We start from the raw sequence: 12,748 nt of genomic DNA, 5'->3' as shown, positions 1-12,748 counted from the left end.
TGATGACCAATGAAGCAGCCAAAATATCATTTTTATAAAGTACAATTTTTTTCCATCAAATGATTTATATGTGGGCAAATATCTTTTGGCCCACACAGAGAAATACAAGCAAACCATACCGAGCTTCTATTCTACGTTCTACTGGGACCAGTTTACAAGAATCACACAAATACAGACTAAGATGAAAACATTCAAAAAGCACTTGTGTGCCTGTAGGGATATAAAAATTACCTTGAAATACAATAGCATAATGTCTGTCCCTCAAACACTTTTAAATTTGATGGAGAGAAAATCTACATATATTAGGCAACAATAATTTAATGCTTTAAATGTCATATAGCAGATGTAAAATCATATAGAAAACAATCATACAAGAAACCTGTAAAAGTTGAGGGAAATGGTAGTAAGTTTACAAACATGCAGGATTTTAAAGGAGCATGTTATTTAATTCCCTCTTTTCTTTCTCTACTATAAGGAAACCTGGCCAAGGGGATTGGCTGGCTTGCCCAAACTGACACAGCTATGTAACCAACAGAGCCAGAGCCCCGTCAGCTACATGTCCCACCCTGTCTTCATTATGCTAAACCACACTGACCACACGAGTCCAGAGAACGGAATTATTCAGAGTAATCTGTTAAGTGGGGATCAAAATCTTACTTCTCTCAACTACTCTACTTTCCAACACCATCTAAACAAGATCTAGGACTGTTTTATATATAAAAAGGATAATGCTCCACTGTTTTTGCTATTAGCCTTCTGTTCACAGGCTTTTCCTTGTATTTATTCAGTTCCAAGAGGAAAAAAAAAATTGAAAAAACCTAGAACAAAATCTGTGCTACAAAATCTGTAAGGAAGAAATTACAATCCTGAAAAAAGGCCCAGATTAGAACAATTAATTTTATTAGCTATAGTATGTATACAAAGGCTATCTCTTCAGGTAATGAATTTTATAACTTAATGAAGCAGGTTGAAATCAAGAAGAACCATGGACCTTTCCTCTCACAATGACTGTGACACAATACGCAATCAGTGGTTCCGTAAGTGGAACAGCACCAGTGTACAGGTCCACAATGGGCATTTGCCAAAATAGGCAGAAAGCAACAAACAATAAAGGTCAAAGTCACGGATAATGCAAAACCACACAGCAGTTCATCAACTTGGTGCAGGCAGCCAGTTACCCTTTACTGTCAGAATGTCTTTTCTTTCATAAAATTACGATGAAAGTAGTAATCTTTAAAATTATTTTCTCCATCTGGTAAAATACAAATTTGGCAATGTTTTATAAGAACTCTCTTCTCCACATTTTAACTCTACTGTTCTGCAGAATCCAAGACTAGACTGTAATAATTCTGATTTTACTCATCTTCAAACCATGCAAGATGTCTTCCTTAATTGAAATTCAATATATTTCTTGTCTACAAATCACAGGTCTTAGCCTAAGCATTTTTGAAGAATACTCGGAAGGGTTCTTGGACAAACTAGTCAAATGGAACACTGTTATTCACAAAGGCTAATAACTAGGTCAAAATGTCTATTTTTGAGGCAATATAGCACTGACTCTGGTCTGGTCTACGGACTAAGCAGAAACTCACTAACACTACTTTTATGATCTTAGGAAACGTACTGTGCCTCAGCTTCATTACGTATAAAATGTCATTAATAATGGTAATAGTAGGAAAGTTAAGAAACATTGGGCTTCCCAGGTGGCTCAATGGTAAAGAACCTGCCAGCCAATGCAGGAGACATAAGAGACACTGGTTTGATCCCTGGGTCAAAAAGATCCCCTGGAGAAGGAAATGGTAACCCACTCCAGTATTTCTGCCTAAAGAATCCCACTGACAGAGGAGCCTGGCAGGCAACAGTCCATGGGATCACCAAGTGTCGGACACAACCGAGCACACATGCATGCATAAGAAACAAGATTAATACTAATAAAGCAACAAATAGCCCAAGAGGTTACTCTGTGAAGCTACTGGCTTCACATGAGTCAATACATGTGAAGTGTTTGGTATGATTCCTGGCACATAATCAACAATCTATATTAGCTAATCCAATTAATCATTATTGACACAAAAATCATGCATAAAGCTAACAATGATTTAAAATGGATACTAGAGACATTTATGCCGACAGGAAGAATATCTACTAAAGGTGCTAAAAATTAGGCTGTCAAAGATGATCTTGTGAATGTTGTATCAATTATCTTGAGAAGATTTTTATCTCGCCAAACTCTCTAAATAAGGCAGCTTCTTGGAGTTTAAAAAAAAAAACAAAAATTCAACTGTAAAGTTAGCCAGACTTGGAAAATAATCCATATGCCCTGTGAAAATTTTGATCCTCAGTGATCTCACCAGAAGAATGGGATATGAATGTCTATCTTGCTGATTCCAAAGAATTAGAGACAATGCAATATGAAATATTTATGAATATTTTGTTATTATTACTAAAGGGTAGAGATCAGGTCTTCTAAAACATCAACAAATCTAATAAAATGAGTCATTAGTGTGCCAAGAAAAAAAAATAAAAACTAAATAAAACAATAATGACAACTTGTTAGGATAATAAATTATAAGACATTAAGGTCCTAAGACTTTTTAAATTTATAATATGAAACTGAAATGACCATCTAATCTAAATAAACTTAACAGTCATCCCAGTGTTCCATCAGCAACTCAAATCTGAAGAAAATATAAGAGAATGTCTCTAGTATCAGCAATAAATATTAAATCAGCCTTAGGACAAAAGGGAAAGTATCTACCCAGCTGCTAAGATCCAATTCCAACATGGGAAGGCAGTGTCCAAAACCCCAAAGTTCCTAAACAGAGGAGGGTCCAGCAAACTCAAGCAATAGCCTAGCTCCACACGCCTCCAGTTACCTTCTTAAACATCGCTGTCACTCAAAAGGGAGGAAGGTGATACGCAACACTTCCAAGGGCATCTACTTCTGAAGGAAGAAGCCTCAAAAAAGAGAGTCACTAACACATATATATGGAATTTAGAAAGATGGTAATGATAACCCTATATGCAAAACAGAAAAAGAGACACAGATGTACAGAACAGACTTTTGGACTCTGTGGGAGAAGGCGAGGGTGGGAAGTTTCGAGAGAACAGCATCAAAACATGTATATTATCTATAGTGAAACAGATCACCAGACCAGGTTGGATGCATGAGACAAGTGCTCGGGCCTGGTGCACTGGGAAGTCCCAGAGGGATCGGGTAGAGAGGGAGGTGGGAGGGGGGATCGGGATGGGGAATACATGTAAATCCGTGGCTGATTCATGTCAATGTATGACAAAACCACTACAGTGTTGTAAAGTAATTAGCCTCCAACTAATAAAAATAAATGGAAAAAAAAAAAAAAGTAAAAAAAAAAAACAAAACAAAAAGAGTCACACACAAACCCCAAGTACTGGACTGAGGCAGAGAAGAAAGGAGCACTCAAGGGAAGCAAAGCCGCATCTCCCGGTCTGTTCCTGGCTGCCTCTGCCTAAGTTCTCTGCACCTCTGTCATATGCAAGGACGGTCACATGGAAAGTACATGTTCGACTTCCATGTACCACACAGAGAAAACAGAAACATAGACGAAAACTGACTACAGCTAAAAACTAGTTTTACTAATATGTTCTAAAAACTGAAAAAAAATAAATAAATAAATAAAAAATAAAAACTGCCATTTGATGCCTTAATGATTATTTTAGTTCATTGAACTTGAAACTTTTTCTAATGGTTCATTTACTTCCAAAATTAATACTACCTTGGAATCTCTACCTGGAGATTCTTATTTTGGGTAGAGAGAAAATTCCTTACTATCTAGTCAGAATCTAGAATATTCAAAAGGGTGGCAATCCACCAGCCACAGAAGGAAAGCCTCCATGAAAATGGCCACAAAGTAACAAAAACAAATAAAATCTAATTACAAAACTTTCAATAGGCTAATTATAAAGCATACAATAGAACTACAGATCTCTAAAAGCTTAATCTTATCCTAGCACTAAGTTTGGCTTCAAAACATTTTCAGTCAGCTAAACACTACACTTCTAAATGATTTCTATTTTAAAAAGGAACAGATATTTAACATTCCATTCCATTATTCAGTTATAAGCTATTAATTATGAAAAGTTATTTACACATAATGTTTAGTCAAATCAATACATACTTGAAGACTGGACTTGTGCAAGAAAAATACAAAAGTGTCAAGACATGAATGGTAACCCCAGCCCTCAGAAATTTTTTAAAATGCCAAACAAAACTTTAACAGTCCTTGAAAGAACCAGTAAGAGATATCTCAAGGCAATCCACAATGAGCTATCAAATGAATGACTGAGTAAATGCTCCCTTATGTGAAAACAGAAAGAGCTATCAGACTGGGAAAGCCTGCCTGGTAGTTGAGGAAGCATTCCAAAAATAATTACAAAACTAAGTCTCAGGATATAAGTAATATTAACTCTGAAACAGTTTAGGGTTTACTAATACACTCTCGATTTCAGAGCATTACAGCCTGAGATGGATGGCAGTCACTGCAAAGTTATTGCTCCTCTCCTGACTCAGAGACGCCGGAGGATGGTTACCAAGGATGGGCATAGCACGCTTCAAATGGATGGCGCGCAAACAGGTCTTGCGTATCTTCGAGACGCCTGGGGAACCCTAATGGACATGCGCTGGCGCTGGATGATGCTGGTCTTCGCCGCCTCTTTTGTCATCCACTGGCTTGTCTTTGCAGTGCTCTGGTATGTTCTAGCTGAGATGAATGGTGACCTGGGACTAGATCATGACGCCCCACCTGAAAACCACACTATCTGTGTCAAGTACATCACCAGTTTCGCAGCGGCATTCTCCTTCTCCCTGGAGACACAGCTCACCATTGGTTACGGCACCATGTTCCCCAGCGGCGACTGTCCGAGTGCAATTGCACTGCTTGCCATACAAATGCTCCTGGGCCTCATGCTAGAGGCTTTTATCACAGGTAATGGTTTCTGCTCTTTAACAAAGCACAGGAATGTTTTGGAATGGGTATAGTCAGTTATAAGCAATCGTATTCCAGAACAATTCATTTGCATTATTGACAAGTAATTCCTGAGACTAGAAAAGAGTCTTGGGTCAAACAATTGTAGAAATTTCTTAAAATTTGACTCTATATTTAAATTTTACCCAACTTAAAAAAAAAGGTATCATTACGACAGTAGCCAAAAACATATGAACAAAAAAATCTAAAAGAATTTTTCAAAGGTACTAAATATTTTCTTAAGTGAATAAATGTGTTCAATGCATATTATGACAGTCATTTTACCTAACAGAGGAATTTCATTTTTTTTGTTGTTAACCTTTACTGGGCTAGAATTTTCTCCTGAATTCATCTTTTCAACATTTACTCAATACTAGTGAGCCCAGAGTACCACAGTCAGTACTGCATGATAAAGAATAAGAATACACATCCTTAGCAAGAAAAAAAGAAAAACTACACACACACACACATATATATATTTGGCTTCCTTTTTATGTATTTTACTTTAATGCATTTAAAGCATAATTTTGATAAGAGGTCCACAGACCTCACCAGCCTGCCAACATCTGAGGCACAGTAATACTTAAGAAACCCTGATCTAGAGGTGGGGGGGGGGGGGGGGGGTGGCGGGGAGAAGGGGTGGCTAGGAAGAGGATGCACTTGAAGCATACACTCAAATCACCTGAGAGCCAGAGCCTTTTTAAAAGAAAAAAGGCTTTGTATAAATTTCAAAGTTAAAAATTCTTCAATGGGCCACTTGTTCTACTGGTCCCTTCCCTACCCCAAATCATTCTACTATGAATCTAATCTCTATTTCAACTTGAAGTAATCTGGTGGCAACAAAATTGCATTTACTTTCTGTTGCCTTTCTTTTTAAAGCAGGGGTAGGAATATAGGAAATGACCACTCTGACTTCCTAACAAACTTAAAATGTTTTACATTTCTATGTGACAAATGAATTTTCCTTATCCATTTTGAAATCAGTTTTAAAATAAGAATATATGTACTGTTTTGAAAAAAGCTTCAGGCTAATGAGAAATCAGTAAGTTGAATTTCTGAAATATTTGGCAGGCACGACACTAAGAAATGTATAACAATTTGCTAGATCCTTGTCATTCAGAAAAGGTAATGACATTTCTAGTGTTCATTCTAAAAAAAAACCTCAATGGTTTCTAATTTAGGTGCCTTTGTGGCGAAGATTGCCCGGCCAAAAAATCGAGCTTTCTCAATTCGCTTTACTGACTTAGCAGTAGTAGCTCACATAGATGGCAAACCTAATCTCATTTTCCAAGTGGCCAACACTCGACCTAGCCCTCTAACCAATGTTCGGGTCTCAGCTATACTCTATCAGGAACAAGAAAACGGCAAACTCTACCAGACCAGTGTGGACTTCCACCTTGACGGCATCAGTTCTGAGGAGTGTCCATTCTTTATCTTTCCACTCACCTACTACCACTCTATTACACCATCAAGTCCTCTGGCTACTCTGCTCCAGCATGAAAATCCTCCCCACTTTGAACTAGTCGTGTTCCTTTCAGCAACGCAGGAAGGCACTGGAGAAACGTGCCAGAGGAGGACATCCTACCTGCCCTCCGAGATCATGTTACGTCACTGTTTTGCATCTCTGTTGACCCGAGGCTCCAAAGGGGAGTATCAAATCAAGATGGAGAATTTTGACAAGACCATTCCTGAATTTCAAACTCCTCTGGTCTCCAAGAGCCCAAACAGGACTGACCTGGACATCCACATCAATGGACAAAGCATTGACAGTTTTCAGATCTCTGAAACAGGACTGATAGAGTAAGAAGTATCTATTTTAGCACCCTATTTTCTAATGTATTAAATACACTCAGCCACTTATGCAGCTATTTTTCCTTCATCGTATCTCATGTTTTCTTTTTCCAATGCTGATTACATCTTACTGATTACATCATGGTGATCAAGCCTCCACCCATTAAAAAAAAATGGCTGAGCTAACAATACATGTTGTGGAAATATAACATTATACAAAGTTTCTCTCTGTGGTTATCTGCTGAAATCAATGCACATGAAGGTAACAGATTATATGTAACAACAGAAATGCTGTTGGTGAGTTTGTATGAATGTGCTATGATACCAGTACATGGCCACACTTTACACAGCTGAATTCTAGGTAAATCAATCATCAATTTTTCATTTTCATCTGCCAATTGGAGCAACAGTCTAGTTTCAAACCTAGCTCCCTGGGTAGAATGATGATTTCATAATATTTAGTGAACATCCTTTTAAAACTGCTACTTTCGTCAAGACAACAAAGATCATTCCTTTGGTTCCTTATAAAACCAAACTGGGGTAAATATTACCCCCTTAATTTTTAACAGCTAAGAACAAATATTCACAAGAAAACAGCAAAAATAACTGAAAAATCATTTGGGCCTGACACTCAGACACACTCACATATTCATATATTTGTGGCAGAAAGTGATCAGGGCAAGTAAAGTACTAGCCTGACGGAAACTGTAGGGTGGTATTAGGCAAAATTAGGTATTAGATGCAAAATTTTATCCACTTTAAAGCTATTGTGCACATTAATCAAATAGTGATTTAAAAATTACAACTATTCACCTGAATGACTTCCAACCAAAGTAAAAACTTTACCTTTCTACTTAGGATCCATTGAATGGTATAAACACTTCATAGATGCAAATATATTTATGTTTTTGTAGATATAAAGGTTTACATATAATGTAACTCAGGGAAAAAACCTCCACTAGAAAAAGCAAAAAATAATTAGGCAATGAAGCATTTTCAAACCCAAATTCCTGTTTCAAACTTCAAATAGTTTTTTCTATAAACACAAAATGAGTGTTTATTCACCAGTAGGAGGTTGGACGAGATGAACTCTATTATTTCTTTCCAAATCTAATACTCCATGAAAATTATGCTTTCTCTGCTATTTTAATTTTACATGTACGAGGATGAACCCTTTCCCTTACCTCTGGTTTAACTTAAGACTATTTTTGTATACTTGTCACTTCCATTTTAAAAAAAATCAAACTGTCCTCAACCAAAACAAGGCCCAAAAATGTCACCCTATCAGATTTCAAAAAGATTTGTTGCTGCTCCTTTGAAATCTCCCTTATCCATTCCTATGCGGGCAAAGGGAAAGATGAACCCTCCCCACTGGTGATGACCCACGCAGGAATCATTTCCTGAAATAAATACTAGACAGTAAAGGCAAGCAGTTGTGAAAAGCCGGGCACGGCAGCAAGTCACATTTTCCTATTCTTTGACCAAAAGGAGAAGAAAATAAAGAACTCTGGAGTGGTCTAAGACTGATAATAGCAAAGTATATCAAGGACACAGAAACTTAATTATTGAGAACTTTTGCAGTTTAAAAATCTTAGACATTCTTAAATACTAGCTAGAACAGATTTTTTTTCCAACCCAAGACTGCTGTTACACAGATAAGACAGCAGGAATTCTTATTTCTATAATAAGGTAACAAAATTCACCTAACCTGTGAAAATAAAACAGTACTGAAGATTTACATGGTATGTTTTTTCCTAAGAGCTTCACATCACTTACACAGGTCACACAGAGAGGATGCCCAAAGTGGCATAACTTGGACGTGGACAGGTCTGTCTGGGCTCTCAGTCTCAATACAGATGCAGGGCCTTCTCCATTCAGGCCAGAAGAATCTCCTATCATACTATTTATACATAAACTTTGCATCTGAAAATTAGATATGACTTTTCCAAGACACATACGCACTGCACCGCCCCCCCCCCCCCCTCACAAACACTCTGTTGGTATACTAATGCTATTTAATAACAGACAGCTAAAAAATTCAATCAAATACTTTTGTCTAGGAGATCGAAAGCTTCTGAGAGAATGAGTCTTTCACTTCAAAGAATCACACCTTCTGTGTTGAGGGGACTAAGTTTTCTGCAAAGGCCCCATTATCCATTCAGGTGAATGGAGTGCAAACTGAAAGAGGGGACATTTACTAGAAAGTGAGACCAGCAGCTCTAACTCTTGGCTCTATCGCTCATTTACCTGGGCCACCTGGGAAATTACTGACAGTATCTCAGATACATGATCCAGGAGACCACAATGTCTCAGGTAGATGATCAAGGAGACCACAATGGAATGATGTTAAAAATGCTTGTGGAAACCAATACAGATAGCATAACAGTCCCAATAAACTGAAGACAGTTCAGTTCAGTTCAGTTGCTCAGTCGTGTCCGACTCTTTGCAACCCCATGAATCGCAGCATGCCAGGCCTCCCTGTCCATCACAAACTCCTGGAGTTTACTCAAACTCATGCCCATCGAGTTGGTGATGCCCATCGAATTGGTGATGCCATCCAACCATCTCATCCTCTGTCATCCCCTTCTCCTCCTGCCCCCAATCCCTCCCAGCATCAGGGTCTTTTCCAATGAGTCAACTCTTCGAATGAGGTGGTCAAAGTATTGGAGTTTCAGCTTCAACATCAGTCCTTCCAATGAACACCCAGGACTGATCTCCTTCAGGATGGACTGGTTGGATCTCCTTGCAGTCCAAGGGACTCTCAAGAGTCTTCTCCAACACCACATCAATTTCAAAAGCATCAATTTTTCGGCACTCAGCTTTCTTCACAGTCCAACTCTCACATCCATACATGACCACTGGAAAAACCATAGCCTTGACTAGACGGACCTTTGTTGGCAAACTAATGTCTCTGCTTTTTAATATGCTATCTAGGTTGGTCATAACTTTCCTTCCAAGGAGTAAGCGTCTTTTAATTTCATGGCTGCAGTCACCATCCGCAGTGATTTTGGAGCCCAAAAAAATAAAGTCTGACACTGTTTCCACTGTCTCCCCATCTATTTCCCATGAGGTGATGGGACCAGATGCCATGATCTTAGTTTTCTGAATGTTGAGCTTTAAACCAACTTTTTCACTCTCCTCTTTCACTTTCATCAAGAGGCTTTTTAGTTCCTCTTCACTTTCTGCCTTAAGGGTGGTGTCATCTGCATATCTGAGGTTATTGATATTTCTCCCGGCAATCTTAATTCCAGCTTGTGCTTCTTCCAGCCCAGCATTTCTCATGATGTACTCTGCATATAAGTTAAATAAGCAGGGTGACAATATATAGCCTTCACGTACTCCTTTTCCTATTTGGAACCAGTCTGTTGTTCCATGTCCAGTTCTAACTGTTGCTTCCTGACCTGCATACAAGTTTCTCAAGAAGCAGGTCAGGTGGTCTGGTATTCCCATCTCTTTCAGAATTTTCCACAGTTTATTGTGATCCACACAGTCGAAGACTTTGGCATAGTCAATAAAGCAGAAATAGATGTTTTTCTAGAACTCTCTTGCTTTTTCGACGATCCAGCGGATACTTGCAATTTGATCTCTGGTTCCTCTGCCTTTTCTAAAACCAGCTTGAACATCTAGAAGTTCTTGGTTCACGTATTGCTGAAGCCTGACTTGGAGATATTTGAGCATTACTTTACTAGCGTGTGAGATGAGTGCAATTGTGCAGTAGTTTGAGCATTCTTTGGGATTGCCTTTCTTAGGGATTGGAATGAAAACGGACCTTTTCCAGTCCTGTGGCCACTGCTGAGTTTTCCAAATTTGCTGGCATATTGAGTGCAGCACTTTCACAGCGTCATCTTTCAGGATTTGAAATAGCTCAACTGGAATTCCATCACATCCATTAGCTTTGTTCGTAGTGATGCTTTCTAAGGCCCTCTTGGCTTCACATTCCAGGATGTCTGGCTCTAGGTGAGTGATCACCCCATTGTGATTATCGGAGCATGAAGATCTTTTTTTGTACAGTTCTTCTGTGTATTCTTGCCACCTCTTCTTAATATCTTCTGCTTCTGTTAGGTCCATACCATTTCTGTCCTTTATTGAGCCCATTTTTGCATGATATGTTCCCTTGGTATCTCTAATTTTCTTGAAGAGATCTCTAGTCTTTCCCATTCTGTTGTTTTCCTCTATTTCTTTGCATTGATCACTGAGGAAGGCTTTCTTATCTCTCCTGGCTATTCTTTGGAACTCTACATTCAAATGGGAATATCTTTCCTGTTCTTTGCTTTTTACTTCTCTTCTTTTCACAGCTATTTGTAAGGCCTCCTCAGACAACCATTTTGCCTTTTTGCATTTCTTTTCCATGGGGATGGTCTTGATCCCTGTCTCCTGTACAATGGCACGAACCTCCATCCATAGTTCATCAGGCTCTCTGTCTATCAGATCTAGTCCCTTAAATCTATTTCTCACTTCCACTGTATATTCATAAGGGATTTGATTTAGGTCATACCTGAATGGTCTAGTGGTTAAACTGAAGACAAGTCGATACCAAAAACCATAAAGCCCACTTATATGTATGTGTGTTGTTGTTGCTATGTTAGTTGCTCAGTTGCGTCCTACTCTTTTGACCCCATGGACTATAGCCCACCAGGCTCCTCTTTTAATGGAATTCTCAAGGCAAGAATACTGGGGTGGGTAAGCCATTTCCTTCAACAGGGGATATTCCCAACCCAGGGATCAAACCTGGGTATCCTGCCTTGCAGGTGGATTCTTTACATCTGAGCCACAAGAGAAGCACCCTACACATGTACAGGCCCTTATTACCAACTGCCAGCAGCAACCTAACAGCCAAAAACTGCCACGCCTGCTTCAAAGCATTTCAAAATGCACTGAGCTGAACTTTTCTGTACCACCTAGATTTACTTTAATCATCTTTTAATTCCATCCTTACAGAATCATTACTGTAAGATGATTCCTAATGAACAGAAATTATAATCTGAGTATTACAGGGCTTTTTCTGCCTCTACATTCTCCTGTGGGTATTCACAAAGATCATGCACAATTCTTACCCACATGTTTCTAATTCCACCCATTTCTCCACACATAAGAAGCAAATACATGATAAGAACAGTCTCTAATTTATTAAAAAGAACAAATCATTCTGGAACTTTCAGTATTTAAATTATCTTAATTTGCTGTCAAAGGGTATCTCACAATTGATCAGTATGTCAGTGTGTCTCAACAAACTAATCAAGTGCTGCTATTCTGGTAGACTGTAAGACATAGCAGGAGCAACTTTTTTTTTAATGTACAACATTTTCAACAAAAGTGGATTACTTATAAAAGTTCAGAATCATTAGCATGGTTTAATAAGCCAAAGTGAAAATCTCATTAAAAAGCAGTCAATAAAAGCCATTATAAAATATTTTTGTAGATCTAATGTGAAAATTGCCCCTTAAGAAAGACTGTCATTTATCAAAAAGACCAGATGAATAAATGACTAAAGTAAAAAGTCATAGTTTTAGACTTTGCTCTCAGATATAAAAGCAAGCTTTCTAGCATTTTTTCTATTTCTTCTCAGCTGTGAGAGGCACTGGAAAAGGAGTTAATAGGCTGCTTCCTAACTTGAAATTTCAGTTCACAAGGTAGCCTTAATAAAGAATATGTCTTGCAGAGAACACACAGACTTAAAAAATTAAACCAAGTAAATCCTAATGGTTGTATTTATTATCCTTGGTTTCATGCAATACAGCCCTCATATAACCATGGAACTCTAAATGCAAGCAATGTTACAACCCCATCTACTGGAGAGAGGCAAGTAACTGAGTCAATTTTTAATAAAGGTATCCTTTGTAAGCCTTGTTAAGAACTAATGCCATGGAAATCCAGATAAAAATACTTCAAAAAAGTAAGAAAGTCTTACCTACATCTTTTCGTCCTGGTTTTTCAAAACGTCTGTCACCCCTAGA

At 38.2% G+C, this 12,748-nt stretch overlaps 2 protein-coding genes across 10 annotated transcripts in view; one reads left to right on the top strand and one right to left on the bottom strand.

Moving 5' to 3' along the window:
* The window catches only part of GIGYF2 (GRB10 interacting GYF protein 2), a 128,225-nt gene that overhangs the window by 62,324 nt on the left and 53,153 nt on the right, over nucleotides 1–12,748 (bottom strand). For all 9 annotated transcript variants that reach the window (XM_061122477.1, XM_061122470.1, XM_061122479.1 and 6 more), the window contains one exon: nucleotides 12,703–12,743. In XM_061122477.1, coding sequence (XP_060978460.1) covers nucleotides 12,703–12,743 — 41 coding nt within the window. The remainder of the gene's footprint in view (nucleotides 1–12,702; nucleotides 12,744–12,748) is intronic.
* KCNJ13 (potassium inwardly rectifying channel subfamily J member 13) lies at nucleotides 3,229–7,164 on the top strand. Its single transcript, XM_061120112.1, has 2 exons — nucleotides 3,229–4,964; nucleotides 6,185–7,164. The coding sequence occupies exons 1-2, from the start codon at nucleotides 4,505–4,507 to the stop codon at nucleotides 6,805–6,807; spliced, it is 1,083 nt and encodes a 360-aa protein (XP_060976095.1). The 5' UTR covers nucleotides 3,229–4,504; the 3' UTR covers nucleotides 6,808–7,164.

The sequence above is a fragment of the Dama dama genome, chromosome 20 (genome assembly GCF_033118175.1).
Source record: "Dama dama isolate Ldn47 chromosome 20, ASM3311817v1, whole genome shotgun sequence".
NCBI classification, from domain to species: domain Eukaryota; kingdom Metazoa; phylum Chordata; class Mammalia; order Artiodactyla; family Cervidae; genus Dama; species Dama dama.
The sequence above is the reverse complement of the archived record's forward strand: the minus strand, read 5'-3'. Positions and strand labels throughout refer to the sequence as shown.